The sequence below is a fragment of the Suncus etruscus genome, chromosome 14 (assembly GCF_024139225.1).
Source record: "Suncus etruscus isolate mSunEtr1 chromosome 14, mSunEtr1.pri.cur, whole genome shotgun sequence".
NCBI classification, from domain to species: domain Eukaryota; kingdom Metazoa; phylum Chordata; class Mammalia; order Eulipotyphla; family Soricidae; genus Suncus; species Suncus etruscus.
Window position 1 is genome coordinate 2,341,713 of NC_064861.1, and position 17,513 is coordinate 2,359,225.

A 17,513-nucleotide genomic window follows, 5' to 3' on the forward strand; every position below is an offset into this window, starting at 1 on the left:
CCTGTTCCCCACAGAGCTTGTTTGTCCCTGTCCTTGCTGACACCTCTCACTTCCCCCGAGCAGGCAGAGCCTGGGTTGGGCCTGGGTCCGTGGCCAGGAGGACTGAGCCTGTGTGGGGAATGTAGTGGCCACCCCAGCTCACACTTAGCAGACTGGCCTGGGACCCCTCACTGCTTCTGCTTGGGAGATGCTTGTTTTCTCGGCTGGGCTGGGCCCCTTCTCTGGCTCTGTTGGGAAATGTTCTGCAGGCTGGGCCACAGACACGGAGCGCTCTGCCCCCAACTCAATGGTCCCTGTGCCCTGGGATTCCTCGTAGATACAGGGTTGCTTTCCTTGCACTTGTGGCAGCACAAAGGGCTTTGCCACAGGGCCCAGCTGGACCATTCGGCCGTTTTAAAAACTACTTTTCTAGGGATGGAAACTCCTTTTCTAGGGAAGGCTGGTCACTTGAGATCCAATGTTGGAAGCTCAAGTGTAACCATGGAGCTCGGCTCCCCCACGGAGCTCACTGCAGGGACAACCTGGACATGGGGACCCGGACCGTGGGAACGTTATGATCACAGGGTCACTGGCTGTGGAGACACTGGCTGGCATAAAAAGCCTTTTCCAATCTGTAACATTTTGTTGTGTATGAGTTTTATTTTATATTTCTTTATTTTCGGTCTTTTTTTTAAGTGAGTTCCCAGACTTCTAGTTACAAAATGGGAGCCCAGTGTCCTCTGTGAGAGCATGTGGGAGCAGGGATCTCCTCACAGGCTCAGTTCTGTGTATAGCAGCCCGTGGCCCGTGGTGTGGACGTGGGGCCCAGGGGTCACAGGGGCTTCTGGGAGACATCCTTTGTCTGCTGATCCTCAGAGGCCACAGTGGCCTATCAGCCAAGCGTCCTTCACAGGTTGCTCCTCCTCATGCATTGGGTGGTGCTGGTGGGGAAGCCACCTCCTGCCCCACAGTAATGGACTTCTTGGGACTTGGGTGTGTCCATGTGTGTGTAATTGCGTGTATATGTGGAGTGTGAGGCCTGTGGAGTGTGTGTGTGTGTCCTGAATGCACCTCAAGTGAGTTATGTGTTCATGATATATCCATGTGGTTTGTGTGTTTTGTGTACGTAGGCACTCTGGGGAGCTGTAATCCCTCAGTGGGGCCCCGCCAGCCCTGGACTGTGGTGGGCCTCAGGGGTGCCCCTACGTGCCTCTCCTTGACAGACCAGAGGTGCAGAGTGAGGAGAGATGGGCCAATGCCTGACTGACCCTACCCTGCTGGTAACGCAGTGGGACTGTAGATGGTGTAAGTGGGATTGGTGGATGGAGATTTCTGGAACAACCTCTGGGAGGATCCAGAGACAATCTCTGGGGACCCTCTGGGTCCCAATGTCTCTCCCCCCAAGTGATCTCGCCCTGGTAAGCCCCAGAGACCATCTGCCTCTCCTTGAAGGGTGCTTGGGGTGGGGGTCACCCTGCCCCCTGTGGCCCATCTATCTCCTGGTGGGTCTGTTTGTCCCTCCATCATGTTCCCACATCCAACAAGGACCACGTCCTGTGGGACCATGCAGAGGGTGGGCCTAGCCACCGTGTCCTCATTTGCACCCCCCCTACTTTCTAGAATTTGGTTTTCAGTCCCCCGATTCTCCTCAAGGAGGCATAGGGGCCAAGGGCCAGGAAGGACTCATTTCTGGGGCACTGGGGCATGAAATAGCAGCATCTCTCTACTCCCCTGCCCGAGCCTCCCCCTGCAGTGCCTCGGAAAGTCCACAAACCCAGGAGCCCTCCCTTGATCTTGTGGGGAGGGGCACACTGAGGCCTCAGGTGGGTCCCGCAGAACATGAGTCATGCCTGCCCAGCCTCTGCTGTGGACTCCCAGTTCCTCATTCTGCCCCGTTGTGCTGGGAATATGCCCCAGGGGGGCTCTGGGTCATAGAGTTTCCTCACGCTGCGAGGCCAACAGGGAAGTGCAGTGCTGGGACCCTGAGCTGTGCAGTCTCCTGGCCCCTCCCAGCCACACTCAACACCCGGAGCAGGAACACAGGATACCGCTGCCAGCCACAGTCCACACCAAGGGGCCCCTGGAGCAACTGCCCCCTACAGAGCAGACCCGGAACATAGCAGGAGACTGAGCTCCGCACACATGCACAGCCAATCGGAGCTCAAGGGGCCTCCACATCCCTTCTCCTCCCCACGACCCCGCCAAGGCTGCCCGCACTGGTCCACGGGTCTCTCTGCCAGTTTAGAATTCCACATTTGTGCTCTGAGGTGGTCAGAACCCACAGAAGGTGGGAGATGCTCAGAGGCAGTGGCACATGCTTTGCATGCAGTGTCTTCATGTTTGATCCCAGGCACTGGATGGTCCCCTGGGCACCTCTGCTGTGGCCTCCAAAGTTCATATCAACACCCAGGAGAAGAGCCCAGGTTGTGCCAAGCAGTAGCACCCTCGTGGCGCAGTGTTAGGCCCTGAGTCTCATTGCAACTCTGCGTGGCCCCCAAACAACAGGAATGAAATATCAACTTCAAAACCAGCAGAACTGAGTGCTAGTTTCTCTGCCAGGAGAAGGGCCACTGGCTGGCCCTGGGATGGAGAGGCCCAAGGGCCAGAAACAAGGACAAGCGAGGGGTCCCCAGAACCCCGCTGGCTGTGAGGACACTTGCTTCCGTGCTGCCCACACTGAACAGATTGGCCCCTTAGGAAAGGCTGGGCAGGGTCGCCCATGCTGACACTGTCAAGGAGCCCTGGGGCAGAGGATGAGGAAACAGTGGGAAACTCTGAGTCTAGGAATCTCCCACAGTGAGCCAGGGAGAATCCATGCTGTGGGGCCCCATGAAAGCCCCAAGAGTTGTGGGGACAAGCCCAACCACAGACCTCACGGGGCAGTGCTCAGCCTCTTGTATGCCTGGTTCTGGGCATCTGGCTTTCTAGGCCCAGCAAGGCTAGGGGAATGGCCAGTCCAAGGAGCCACTGCTGTTACCTCTGTCCAGCCTGCTCTTGTCCACAGCACCCTGCAGCCCTGGGAAACGTGTATGGATATGGGGGTTGTCCTCGAGCTAGATGCAGGATTGTACCTGGTGTTCACTAGTCAGTTCCCAGTGAGCTTCTCGGTCATCCCCAGTGTCCAGGAGCCATCTTCAAAGCTGAAAGCAGGAGCGCAGGAGAGCAGCTGGGGTGCAGGGTGAGACTGGGTTCAGGGGACATGGAGGGGCCTCCTTTTCTCTCATGTACATGCCTTACCAGGGAATCTGAGATCTGTACAAAAGCCTTTCTCCGAGGGGCATCCTGCTGGTGGCTGGAAGCTATAGGATCAGTCCTGGGGCTCCAGCTGCCATGGCTGGCATAAGGCTTGGCACTGACTGCTCTGTGTTCGGCTACTGCCACAGGACAGGCCCAGCCCTCAGCACCCCTAGGGTTTACCCAAGCCCCCCAGTACATCCTCTCTGTGGTTCATTTGCCCTGTGCTTGCTGCCTAGATCTGCAACTATGTGGGGCCCGCCAAGGTCATCGTGCAGCTGGTTACCAATGGGAAGAGCACCCACCTGCATGCGCACAGCCTGGTGGGGAAGCACTGCGAGGATGGCATCTGCACAGTGACCGTTGGGCCCAAGGACATGGTGGTGGGGTAAGTAGAGGCTAGGGTGGGGCCTGGAGGAGATGGCTGGGCAGCAGACGTCATGGGGGAAATGCCACTAGAGAAAACACCCAAGAGATGTAAGGAAGCCTCGCTGTGCATGTGCCCAAGGCACACCTGGGAGTTTCTTTCACGAGGAGTTTCCTTGGCTCACACCCAGTTCCCCATCCCCAGGAGCCTGTGACCTGAGCCTGGCACGTAGGGTTGGGGTGGCCCTGGAGATTGCCTCTCGGCATTTGTGTTTGATGGAGGGGGAAGGGATCTTGGGGCTTGTTTTTAGGAAGGCCTAGTGCCCAGTCTTTGGTCTTTCTTTGACTTCATCAACATCAGCATGTGAAAAGCTTAAAGAAGTCTTTGTGTGCTCAGGGGTTACCTCTGGCAGTCTAAGGGATCATATGATATGCCTGGGATGGAACTCTGTTCTAGCAAGCCCCCTCCCTGCTGTGCTATCACTCCAGCCCCTAGATCTGATCAAGGGGAATGTCAAGGGGGGAAAAAAGACTCAAGATGAAGGTCAAAGTGTGAATTGATTTGAGAATAGCAGGTGTTCTGTGCCCAGCTGGTTTCTTTCTACTCAGTCTATTTGGAATGTGCTTCCGGTTTCTCATGCCAAACCCACCTAGGTCATCGTCAGCTTTCAGAATACTAGATTTCACCCCCTCATTGCTGCAGCCTGATTTCTAAGGAGGACTGGCACAAAGACAATGGTACCTCCCACATAATGGTCACACCCCACTTTTTTTAGAAATAAAAAGGAAATGAAAAGCAAAAAATGGCATAAATCACTGTTGAAGAGATGATGAGCTGTGGTGTGTGGCAGGGGACAGGTTTGTGCCCTTGGGCCTATTAGCTGAGCTAATTGCATCCCTAAGAGGAAATTACAGGTGGAATTCCCTAGTGATGGTCTGGTTACTGCAACTCTGACCCCATGATGCCTGTAATTTGGTGCTTCTGTGGTTGGGCTTAGTCATCTCCCAAAAAGAACTAATGGCTCTTTAATTAGGCACCCACCATCACTTATAGTGGAGGGGACCCCATCTCCATTGTCATCTTGTCAGGCAGGAATTGGGATCCAGCTGCTGGCAGAATGTGCCCATCCGAATGTCCCTCCCCAGCCAGTGTCCTTGAGAGACTGACCTCTGGGAATGTGTTTCCCATCCATGGTGCCCCTCACTAAGTGACCTTGTCATCTGCTCATCATCTGAAACACTTGATGTTTAAGAACTTTCAAATTGTAATTATCATTGGCTTAGAGCAGTGCTCTCTCAATTATTTTCTGTCATGCCCCCCCTAGGAAGAAGAAAACATTTTTCGTGCCCCCCGAAAGACTGTAAATAGTAACTTTATTTTAAAAAAAACACTTTAGGGGTGGGAAAGATAGCATGGAGGTAAGGCATTTGACTTTCATGCAGAAGGTCATTGCTTCGAATCCCAGCATTCCATATGGTCCCCCGAGCCTGCCAGGAGCGATTTCTGAGCGTGGAGCCAGGAGTAACCCCTGAGCGCTGCTGGGTGTGACCCAAAAAGAAAAAAAATAACAACAACAACAAAAAAATAACTTTAACCTGCAAAACAAAAATACATAAAATAATTTGAGCTGATTTTTGAATCAGAGGTGATGTCTGGATTCATGGCTACAATGAGCAGGTTTTGCAAAGCAAAACTTCTCGAAGCAGAGTTTGAAGCAGGACGCAGCAACTCTCAGCTCCAGAGACATACAGAGACATAAACACAGGGTTTAGCTTGTTATGACAGTGTTTGCCAAGGTCAAACGCACCTCCCTTTATGGAGCCTTGCGCACCCCCCCAGGGGGAATTGCCCCACTATTTGAGAAGCACTTGCTTAGAGGAACATGGAATTTGGGGGATGGCTCCAACACTCTGGGTATGTAATTCTCTCCACACCTCCATTCCAGTGCAGTTCTGTCAACCCCTGGTTCTCTCTGCATCTCTCTGTACCCCTCATTTCTCTTAGTCTCAAAGTGAATCTGGCCATTTTTGCTGGTTTCTGTGTTTTTGACCTTTACATTCGACAGGGGAGTTAGACCGTCTGGCTTCAACTACTCTTTTGCACTGACTTCTACCCTTTTGTTGTTTGTTTGGGGCCACAGCCAGCTGTGTTCAAGGCTTACTCCTGGCTCTTCATTTAGGGATTACACCTGGTAATATTCATGGGACCTCAACCCAGGTTGGCTTCGTGCAAGGCAAGCACCCTCCCTGCTATGCTATGTCTGGGTAACAGAACCTTCCCAATCTGTCAAGGGCTTGTCTTTCTTTTGGGGGTACTTAACTAGAAGTTTTTGTCTCCCCAAATCCTGTAGTTTCTGATGAAAGCCTGATAGAGTCTTTGTGGTTTTTTCTCTTCCCTAACAACATTTAATGTTTTGGGGCAAGGGGCCCTGGGAGGTGGAACAAAGAGCCAGAGTGCAGGGAGACATCTCCTCCATGAAGGAACCATGATTCCATCCCTGGCACTACATGGTTCCCACCCCAACCCCCCAACACAGTCAGAAAAACTCCTGAGCATTTTGCAGGGTGTGGTTCCAAAACAAACCCCCCTGCTGATCTGGGTGTGTCACCAGCCCACCCTGCACTCCTGTGTGATGTGTCCACACAGATAGCTGGCTGGTTGGGGGAGGGGGGACATGCAGGGGAGCTGCTCCAGGGCACAGAAATGCTTTCTAGTTGGTTCTGGGACAGGAAGCTTTGCATCATTTTCACCTGAAGTCCCCTCTGAAATTTCTTTTCTTGAACTAGTTTTCTGTCATGATTCATCTCTCTCTTCCTTTCCATCTCCCTCTGTCCTCTCTCCTCCTCACTCTTCCTCTCTTTCTCTTCCTCCCCTCCCCTTGCTCCCTCTGTTCTCTGTTCCTCTCTCTTCCTCTCTTTTTCTCTCCCTCTCGTTTCCAAGTGTCTGCTCTGCTGAGGTACAACACGAGTCATTCTAGCAGCACGGAACCAGATTCTTCCCTGGTCCTGCTCTTCCAGCTGCTTGCAGGGAGCAAGTGTTCTGACCTCGCAGGGACTCACGTTCCCAAAGCCCAGTGGCATGTGCTCCGCACATCTCTCGGAGTCCTTCTGTGCTCGGAGGATCCGAAGTAGAGTCCTAATTTTTTAGCGGATCAGAGTATATCAGATGCTCTTTCTGTGCTTAAAGCAGCAGTTCTGAAATAGTGGGGCACGCCCCCTGGGGGTGCGAGGCCCTGTAAAGGGGGGTGCGTTTGACCTCGGCAAACACTGTCATCACAAGCTAAGGCCCGTGTTTATGCCTCTGGAGCTGAGAGTTGCTGTGTCCTGCTTCAAACTGTGCTTCAAAAGTTATGGATTACAAAACATGTTCCTTGTAGCCATGAATCCAGACATCACCTCTGATTCAAAAATCAGCTCAAGGGGCCGGGCGGTGGCGCTAGAGGTAAGGTGCCTGCCTTGCCTGCGCTAGCCTAGGACGGACCGCGGTTCGATCCCCCGGCATCCCATATGGTCCCCCAAGCCAGGAGCGACTTCTGAGCGCATAGCCAGGAGTAACCCCTGAGCATCACCGGGTGTGGCCCAAAAAAAAAAAAAAAAAAAAGCTCAAATTATTTTATGTGTTTTTGTTTTGCAGGTTAAAGTTTTTTTTTAATAAAGATACTATTTACAATTGCGTGGGGGGGGAGGGCACAAAAAGGTTTTCTTCTTCCTAGGGGGCATGACAGAAAATAATTGAGAAGCACTGGCTTAAAGGAATAAGCTTTGGCCTGGGACTGCCATGTCTGTGGATGCTGAAGCTCCTACCATCCCAATTCCTCAATCCCATTTGGTTCTCTTATTTTTTTTATTTTTTATTTATTTATTTATTTTTTGGTTTTTGGGCCACACCCGGTGATGCTCAGGGGTTACTCCTGGCTATGCGCTCAGAAGTCGCTCCTGGCTTCTTGGGGGACCATATGGGACGCCGGGGGATCGAACCACGGTCCATCCAAGGCTAGCGCAGGCAAGGCAGGCACCTTACCTTTAGCGCCACCGCCCGCCCCCCCCCCCCCCCCCCCCCCCGGTTCTCTTATTTTTATGGACCTCTGCTGGCTCTGTGCTCAGGAGTGAGCCCTGGTGGGGATCAGGGAACGAACCAGGCATGGCACCAGGGATCCAAGTGGGGGCTCAGTGCTTTTGAGGCGAGAGCCTGCCTCCACCCTGCAATGTGTCTCTGGCTCCCACTCTGATCCTAGTAACTCTTCCTCAAGGCAGATCACTCTGGAAGCTCACCTTGTGCTCCTCCCTTAGGGAGAGGGGGAGTTCCTTTACTGCACATGTGATTTCTGGCTGCTGGGGCCGAGATGGGCTGAATACATACATGAGGGTGCAGCTAATGTGACTTCCTGGCAAAGTGGCTTTTGTTTTTTGTTTTTTGTTTTTTTTGAGTCACACCCTGCAGCACTCGGGTTACTACTGGCTCTACGCTCAGATATCACTCCTGGCAGGCTCGGGGGACCATATGGGATGCTGGGATTCGAACCATCCTTCTGCATGCAAGGCAAACGTCCTATCTCCATGCTGTCCCTCCGGGCTTGGGCAAAGTGGTTTTTGTTACTTTACATCTATCAGAGAGACTGTGGGGTTTAACATACTATTTATTATTATATTGTTTTGTTTTATGTGTCACACCCAGTGGTGCTCAGGACTCACTTCTGGTGCAGGCGATCAAACGTGAACCTTCAGTTCAGATCAAACCTCATGCAAAGGAAGCACCTCCCCTGCCTTGCAATTTATTGCTTGTTTTTTTTTGTTTTGTTTTGTTTTGTTTTTTTTTTGTTTGTTTGTTTTGTTTTGTTTTGTTTTTGGTGCTGGCGGCTTCTGTTCTCAGGCTCTAAGCTGCCAGAGTTTAAACCTGGGTTTCTCGAGACACTCCCTCAAGCCATCCTGGATCTTCTCCAGGATTGTCTCAGGGTCCCTTCTGACACTTGAGCTTGGGAATGTGTTCTGCTCAATAGCTCCCTGAGATACAGGCCTGCTATCCCTGTGCGGTCTGTTGGAGACTAAATTAAATTCCCCACCATTGCTTCTGCTGGAAGGTTTTCTGCTCTTTCTCCTCTCTCTTTCTCTCTCTCTCTCTCTCTCTCTCTCTCTCTCTCTCTCTCTCTCTCTCTCTCTCTCTCTCCCTCTCTCCCTCTCTCCCTCTCTCCCTCTGTCCCTCTCTCCCTCTCTCCCTCTCCCCTAGAATCTCTGTGCTGTAGCTGTTTTTCTGCTTAGTGCTGTCTCAGGTCCTCTTGAGTATCTTCACTCCCTTCATATCTGTTGCTGTAATGATGGGGAATATGGAGCACCAGGGATTTCACTCAGCATATGGGTTAATGCTGGGATTAGATTTCCAACTCCCAAACTCTCTCCCTAGAGCCCAGGACCTTAGTTTATTTACTAGCTCGCCCCCAGAACCTGAATTTTTTTGGTTTTGGTTTTGGCTTTTGGGTCACACCCAGCAGCACTCGGGTTACTCCTGGCTCTATGCTCAGATAGCATTCCTGGCTCGGGACCATATGGGATGCTGGGATTCGAGCCATCGTCCTTCTGCATGCAAGGCAAACGCCCTTCCTCCATGCTATTTCTCCGGCCCCAGGACCTGAATTTTGATCCTTTGGCTGCCATCTGTAAATGTTGTGCTATAGTAGTAGTAGTAGTAGTAGCAGCAGCAGCATTAGTGTAAATGTTGTTCTGTAGTGGTAGTATAAATGTTGTGTTGAAGTAGTAGTAGTAGTGTAAATGTTGTGCAGTTGCAGCAGCAGCGGCAGCAGTAGTAGTTGTTGTTGCATCTGGCACCTGATCTGGCCTCCTGGCTTCATCCCTTCAGCTGTTGTGTCCCTGTGTATCTTTCTCAGCTCAGCCCTTGCAGCCTTCAGTTCTGGTGTGACTGGTCTTTGGTATTTCCTCTCGAGGACCATGACTCTGAAGTCATCGTGTAGGTGACCGATCTTCAGTGCATGAGCACTTGTTCCCTAAGTTCTAAGTAGTTTAGGTTTGTTTCTGGAGCCTCATAGCCCAGCTTAGTACTAGGGGGTCACACCTCATAGTGCTCTGGGGACCCCAAAGTGCTGGGATAGAGCCAGTGCTCCAGATGGTAGGGCCTGTGTTCTGGCCCTCTGAGCCCATCTTTGGCCCCTCAACCCCTCATGTTGGAACTGTCTTCTGATCTGCTCCTCACTCCTCCCCTGAGTGTGGAGAATGTGGTCCCCCACGTTTGCCCTCTATTTTCTCTTCAGCCTTTGTGATTCCTTCTCACCAGGCACCCCGTTCCTCTCAGATCTGTGGTGAGGATGTTCTGTCTGTGGTCCAGAGCAGGGGTCTGTTTGCGAGTCAGACCCTGCAGTGTGTACCTCTGAGCTCTCTGGAGGCCACCCAGGATGGCCTTGGAAGAAATCGAGGCACAGACAAGCATGGGCCCCCTCATAGGGTTCAGTAGGCACACACTGCAGTCTCCAGACGCACTTTTGTGTTGGGGGGGGCCCTCTCCAGAGCTATGCGCGCAAGGCTCTGTGCTTACCAGGGCCCAGAGCAGGAATCAAGGGTCAAAAGTCAGGGGAAGGGGGGGGTGCCCTACCTGAATAGCCCTGACATTAGCAAATTCTGGCATACAGGTTTGGTATATTCACCCTTGTGCCCACTTAGGAACCACTATTCTTCATGTAGGTCTAGACAGCCCTACCCAGTGCTTTGCCAGACTTTTTTGGCTCCCCCAGGCCCTGGTTTGAAGATGTGACAGATACTGGCTCCTGTGTGGGGCTGATGTGCAAGACGTTTGTGTGCGGCTGTGGGGCCCTAAGACACTGAGGGCTATGTGGCCACAATCAGATTACGCATGGATAGACAGGTCAGGTCTCCTGTGGAGCCACCCCTAGTCTGTGCTTCTCCCTTACTTGGAAACCTCCTAAAGACTATCAGGAGGACCCTGGTGAAAGACCCTCCCTGAAAAAGATGGGGACCCAGTGCCACCCCTTGGTCCAACTCTCAGGAGACTGGCTAAGGGCAAACAGTACTGCCCAGAGACCATAGTCCTGGTGGCAGTGACCAGTTGGCGCATCTGTCCCCACATCTGCGGGTATTTGGCACATTTGAGAGCAGCAGCCACAGCTTCATGCCCATGTGTTCTGCTCCTTCCTGGGGTGACTAGGCCCAGTGTCCCCCATATGTCACCCCATTTACAAGTGACCCCTGTGTGACTCACTGTATGAATGACCCCCACCCTGCATGACCCATCACTGTAACAATCTCAACAGCTTCGCAAACCTTGGCATCCTCCATGTGACCAAGAAAAAGGTGTTTGAGACCCTGGAAGCACGGATGACCGAGGCCTGCATCAGGGGCTATAACCCAGGACTTCTGGTGCATCCCGACCTTGCCTACCTGCAAGCAGAAGGTGGTGGTGACCGGCGGCTCACAGGTGCCCCCCTGCTCCCCCTCAGCCTTGCTTCTGGCCGCCCAGACACTCCAGCCCATCTGTGAACCAGCACCTCCCTGCCCAACTGCTCCTCATCCAGCTCTCAGGACTGTCCATGGAGCCTGTCTCCCTGATTCTGGGGTGCACGTTCCTTGCTAAGGCACCTGCTTTCCCTCTCGGGCTAGGGGATCAACTGAGCTCGGTGTCGGGTAGTACCATCCCCGGGCCACCTCAGCAGGACCATCACTCTCCAGTCTTGTTACCATGGGCTGCTCTCGGCTCCATGCTCCCCTCACACTTCCCTTTTGCTCCATCCTTTTCCGCTCCATGGGCTGTGGCACTTCCTGTCCACCCTCCTGCCAGCAACAGTGCAAAGCCGTGCCTCACTTTTCCCGAGGTGTGCTTCAGCTTCTCCATATCACTGCACCTGTTTCTCCCACCTGTGCTCAGACCCCACAGTGTCATTGTCTCTCCCACTTCCGTCCTGGGCAACACGCCCACTGCGGTTCTGTCTCTATCACGCAGGAGACAAGCCCAAAATCCACCTTATGGGCCCAGGAGCTACCAGCCTCCCCCAGCTCTGCACCCACAGGCAGAGGGGAGACCAAGGCACACCTGAACCTCAGTTCCCAGGCACTGCCTCCCGCACCTGCTCTCCCTCGATGGCACCTCCATGCTCCCCCTCTTCACGCACATGTTTCCTTACACTGAAACCCAGCATCTACACGACATGTATGAAATTCCACATCATGTGGCCAACACAGCAGCGCTGTGAGGCCTGTGGTGAAAGGGCTTTGTTCACGGGAACAGGGAACAGTGGCGTCCTACTCTCTGAAGCCCTGAAGTAGTATATAGCAGGACTGATGGACGGGCAGGCCTGGGGCTGCCCTCGGAAAAAACTGGTGCTCACAGGCTCAGAGCCCTCAGTGTCCTCTTAGTAGGACACCCCATGCACAGTGGGTCCTGTCCCAGCCCGTTTGGCACACGGAGAACAGTTCAGTCCCGCCACCCAGGGCTAAAACAGGGTTGCAGGTAGCATGAATGAGTTTATTTCTTTTCTTTTCTTTTTTTTTTTTGTTTTTTGTTTTTTGTTTTTTGGGCCACACCCAGCGGTGCTCAGGGGTTACTCCTGGCTGTCTGCTCAGAAATAGCTCCTGGCAGGCATGGAGGACCATATGGGACACCGGGATTCGAACCAAGCACCTTAGGTCCTGGATCGGCTGCTTGCAAGGCAAACACCGCTGTGCTATATCTCCGGGCCCACATTTCCCTTTTCTGTTGTCTTAGTTTTGTTTGTTTTGTTGGCTTTTGGGCCACACCCAGTGGTGCTCAGGGCTCACTCCTAGTTCTGCTAGGAATCATTCCTGACAGGCTCAAGGTGCCCCAGATCAAACCTGGGGTAGTTGCGTGCACCCTCCCAGCTGTGCTGTCTCTCCAGCCCTACTCAGACATTCCTATTCAAAGCACAGTGTCCCAAGGAAACAAGTAGGTTCCGTCACTGCCAGCCTTCGGGTCCTCTGAGCTGAGTGCCATGCCATGTGTTTCCAGATGGGGAGAAGGAGGTGATCCGCCAGGCCGCCCTGCAGCAGACCAAGGAGATGGACCTCAGCGTGGTGCGTCTCATGTTCACAGCCTTCCTCCCTGATAGTACCGGCAGTTTCACACGGCGCCTGGAGCCAGTGGTGTCTGACGCCATCTACGACAGCAGTGAGTGCGGCCCTCACCCTGCTAAGTGTGGATGCCTAGGGCACAGAAATCATGGCTCTTCTCCCGCCAGGTCTCGGGGACCCCTCGCTTGGAGACAGGCTGATCCTGGTCTTCACAGGAAAAATGTCTCTGACGTTTTCCTTTCCAATCAGGTTCCTAAAATCTGAGAGAAGAAAAGTAAAAATTAAATAGGTTCATAGAAGAGAGTTATGGCTCTGCATCTCCACTCTCATCAGCTCGTGATCCATCCAGAACCTTCACACCCGGGAGCTTAGTACAGCCATGCTGACTCCAAAGTCACACTCAGCCTCTAGTTTCTAGAATATTTGTTTTGGGTTTTTTTCTCCCAGTTTTACAATAGTCTTCAGCATTTACAATGCAAATGTCGCATTTGGAATGCCTAATGTGAGATGGGGGGGAGAGAAAGAGAGAGAGAGAGAGGGGAGTTCCCCAAATTTTCCTTGGTACAAACAGAAAAGTACATGCTCCAAGGTCAGAAGCCTGATTTCAGACCTGTCTAAGGGAAGTGAAAGAATTAGGTCATAGGGAACCCGAACCATAGCACAGCTGAAAAGAAATTTACCCTTGTACGTGATCACCCCAAGATTGAACCCCAGTATCCCATATGGTCCCCTGAGCACCACCAGCAGTGATTCCTGAGCACTGCTGGGTGTGACACAAAAGAAAAAGAGAGAGAGTTATGTAATGATATCCCCATGAGCAGCTCCAGCTGTGCCTCTGAGGGACAGACAGGAGAGCTGCAATCCCTCCAGCTAAACCTTTGCCTCTAGCCGTGCTAGTCTGATTCGGTTCTGGGGAAGTGGGATGCTCCTTTCTATTCCTCTGTAGGACAGAAGTTAACCCTGAATAAAACAGGTTTATCTCATTCTCCAGGGTTCTTGTTAGATCACAGCTGTCAGGGAAAGTTGTCCTCAGCAGAAAGCTGTGTGTTACCTGGGCAGGACCATCAGCTAGTGGTCCTGGGCCCTCTTCCAGTGGGGACAGAGCTCAGGCCCGAGCACTTTACCATGGTCACGGGGGTCCTGGGGAAGGCATGCCTCAAGGTGAGGGTGTGCTGGGCCATCTCCCAGCTGAGCCCTGACTCCCACACTTCCCTCCTCTGTGTAGAGGCCCCCAATGCATCCAACCTGAAGATCGTGAGGATGGACAGGACCGCCGGCTGTGTGACAGGAGGGGAGGAGATTTACCTGCTTTGTGACAAGGTCCAGAAAGGTATCACAGCTCGGAGCTCCATGGGGAACAGTGACTGGGGCCTGTGAGCGGGCGTGGGTCAGCTTCCATCTGCCTTGGAAACTGCTCTGAAACTCAGCATTCCACCTCTTCCAAGTGACTGTCTGTTGGCTTGCCTGACATCCAGTGGATCTGGTTATGAATTTTCAGCAGGAGAGAAGTTCAGTGACTTAAGTGACTGCCTTCTAGGTAGTTGTTTAGGTTCAATCCCCAGTACCTCATGTGGCCTTTTATTCCCTGTCAGGTGTGACCCCTGAGCACAGAGCCAAGAGTAAGCCCTGAGCACTGCTAGGTATGGCCCTCAACCAAAACAAACAGAAGATTAAAAACAAAAATAAGAGTCACTGGGTCCTAGAAGCTACTTTACAGAGGTGAAGCCCATGAATTCAAACCGCAGGACCACACAACACATACCACACCCACACAATTCATACCACACAACATGTACCACAGACAATGCATGTCATGCAACACATACCACACAACATATACCACATAACACATGCCACACATGTATCACACACAACGCATACCACATAACATGTACACACAGAGCACTGGGGGTGGCCTCTATAAAAATTTAGTTTAAAATAAAATTATAGGAGCCCAGAGCAATAGCACAGCAGGTAGGAAGTTTGCCTTGCACAGAGCCAGCAGCATTCTGTAAGGTTCCCCGGGCCTTCCAGGAGTAATTCTTGAGTGCAGATCCAGGAATAGCCACTTAGTGCCAGTGGGTGTAGCCTAAAAACAAACCAAAAAAAAATTATTAATAAATAAAACTATACATTAAATCACATGTTCTGATTATATCATGTAATGGTGTACATATGTAATTAGAGTATTTTGTAATAGTTTCTTTTTATTTTATTTTTTTTTATTTTTGAGTCACATCTGGTGGAGCTCAGGGTTTATTCCTCAGTCTTTGCTCAGAAATCACTCCTAGGGACTATCTGGGATGCTGGGGATCGAACCTGGGTCAGTTGCATGCAAGGCAAACACCCTCCCTACCATGCTAGCTCTCCAGCCCATTGTGTCTATATAGTCTAAATACTGGCCTCTAAGTGCAGTTAAAGTAATTGCATGCATGCACACGCACGCACACTAACACATTCATGTACATTCACTCACACTCATATGCACTAGCACCCTCACAGTCACACACACTAACACATTCATATTATACTTAGACACACATTCACACAATCACTCATACAAACATGCACATCAACCCACACACACACTTTTTTTTTTTTTTTTTTTGGTTTTTGGGCCACACCCTGTGCCGCTCAGGGGTTACTCCTGGCTATGCGCTCAGAAGTTGCTCCTGGCTTCTTGGGGGACCATATGGGACACCGGGGGATCGAACCGCGGTCCGTCCTAGGCTTGCGCAGGCAAGGCAGGCACCTTACCTCCAGCGCCACCGCCCGGCCCTACACACACACACTTTTGCAAGGAGCTGCTCTGCCGGACCTGCAGCCAGTTGTCTCTCGGGGCGTCTTTGTCCTCGATGCCAGGTAAAGCCAGAGTGCGCATGAGAAGAGAATTCTTCGAATGCTTCTACCAGAAGCTCTTTACCTCCTGTTCCCTGCCCTTTGGGACTCAAAATAGCAAAGGCTCAGGAACCTGGTGGTTTTCTCACCCTCTCCTCTTGAAACATAATCAGATCCAAGTTCCACATAAGGAAGTTTCCTCGCTGCATAGAGCTCTGCATCTGCAAAGCTGGTAGGGAGACAGTAGGTCATGTATGCCCCAAAAGAAACTTCTGGCTGAGGAGAAAACTCATCTGAGGCTAAATGTGCTAAGGAGGGCAAACATCAGCTGAAGGACTTTGGGGTTTCTAGTCCCACCCCTCTTTACCTAGCAGAGAGAAGCTTCCACTCTCTCTCCAAGTGCAGCGTCGTTGTGTTTGGGGAGTATGTGTTCCCCTTCTGTCCCCCTTCTGGTTCTGGTCAGCTGGGCAGGATGGAAGAAGGGGTGTCTTATTCTGAGTCTTGCTGGCTGGTGAGGGGAAGCAACACTCCATCCTGCCCATATGAGGCAGAAATTGTCAGAGCTGCTCCACGAAGTGTGGAGGACAGCTTGAAGGATGGCCACTTATCCTAACTGCCACCTGACTGCCCTGTGAGCTGTTCTTTCTTCACCCCCAGGGCTGCCCTTGGACTGTTCCTGAAAGGCCACAGGGAGGAAGTGGGGCCCACGATCCTGTAGCTGATCTGAGATGCGAGAGTTACTCCTGGGGTTATGGGGGGAGAGATGGCCAGAGCACTTGCTTCATACTCAACTAGACCCCATAGGGTCCCCTGAGGAGCCCCACCAGGAGGATCCCTGAGCATAGAGACCAGGAGTAAGCCCTGGGCATTACTGGGTGGTCACAAAACCAAAACAAACAAATCTCGCTCTTTTGTTTACTGGCTGGACTGAGTTCCCCAATGTGGCTCTGTGGGTACCGCCAGCTCTTCTGTGCCTTGGCCTTTGCAGAACGGGGGTGTCATTCAGCTTCAGTTTGTGCTAACTAAGGATCATGCCAGCCAGCGTGTGCATGTGGGGCCCTGGGACTGTGAGGGAACCAGGATGTAAATCCACGTGGATCCTGTGTTTTGGGGGGTTCTGACATCCCAACAGAGTCAGCCTGCCAGTTCAGAGATGGAGACACAGGAAGTTGAGAGAGGAGCAGGCAAAGTGAGAATCCTGCCTGTTCTTTCATTGATACGCAGCCTGGGGCCTTTCCTGGGTTCTCCGGTGCTTTGTGAGAGCTGTAGTGGGTCATGAATGTCTTTAAAGGGAGCTCTGAGCACCCTGAGTGGGCCCCTTATGTGAGAATTTTGACTAGATGGACCTGTTTGCAGATGACATCCAGATCCGCTTCTACGAGGAGGAAGAGAACGGCGGCATCTGGGAAGGCTTTGGGGATTTCTCCCCCACCGACGTGCACAGACAGGTGAGCTGCAGTCAGGTGCCAGGCCTGACCGTGGAGTGTTAGTGCTGAGGGTAAGTGCTGACCCCACAGGCAGATGGTCTCTGAGTAGAGTGAACGGAATTTCTTGAGTGAGGGGAGCATACCTCGCAGTGCTCAGAACTTACTCCTGGTTCTGCACTCGGGGATCACCCTGGCGGGGCTCGGGGACCCTCTGGAGTGTCGGGGATCAAGCTTCATGAAAGGCAAGTGCCTTGTCCACTGTGCCATCACTTTAGACCCAGTTGGGATTCTAGACTCTTGTCATCTTGCAAAAAGTCCCTTTCCCTAGGACCGTGACTCAGACTCCAGCAAAGACCATGGCAGAACCTCCCACCAGTGCCCAGGGCTCAGCCCATCACAGTTGCTCTGACAGGTGGTTGTTTTCCAGCACTGAGCACAGTACTAGGAGAAAACAAAATAGACACAAACTAGTATTCATAAAACTTGTATTTGTGGGGGCTGGAGCAATAGCACAATGGAGAGGGTTTTCCTTGCATGCTGCGGACTCAGGTTCAATTCCCAGCATCCCATATGGTCAGGAGTAATTTTTGTTTTTGTTTTTGTTTTTTTGGGCCACACCCGGCG

General features: G+C 52.1%; 1 protein-coding gene across 1 annotated transcript in view; it reads left to right on the plus strand.

Moving 5' to 3' along the window:
• NFKB1 (nuclear factor kappa B subunit 1) overlaps positions 1-17,513 on the plus strand; it is a 41,137-nt gene that overhangs the window by 14,892 nt on the left and 8,732 nt on the right. Inside the window, exons 5-9 of the mRNA XM_049786531.1 lie at positions 3,453-3,601; positions 10,854-11,017; positions 12,563-12,721; positions 13,850-13,954; positions 16,819-16,910. Coding sequence (XP_049642488.1) covers positions 3,453-3,601; positions 10,854-11,017; positions 12,563-12,721; positions 13,850-13,954; positions 16,819-16,910 — 669 coding nt within the window. The remainder of the gene's footprint in view (positions 1-3,452; positions 3,602-10,853; positions 11,018-12,562; positions 12,722-13,849; positions 13,955-16,818; positions 16,911-17,513) is intronic.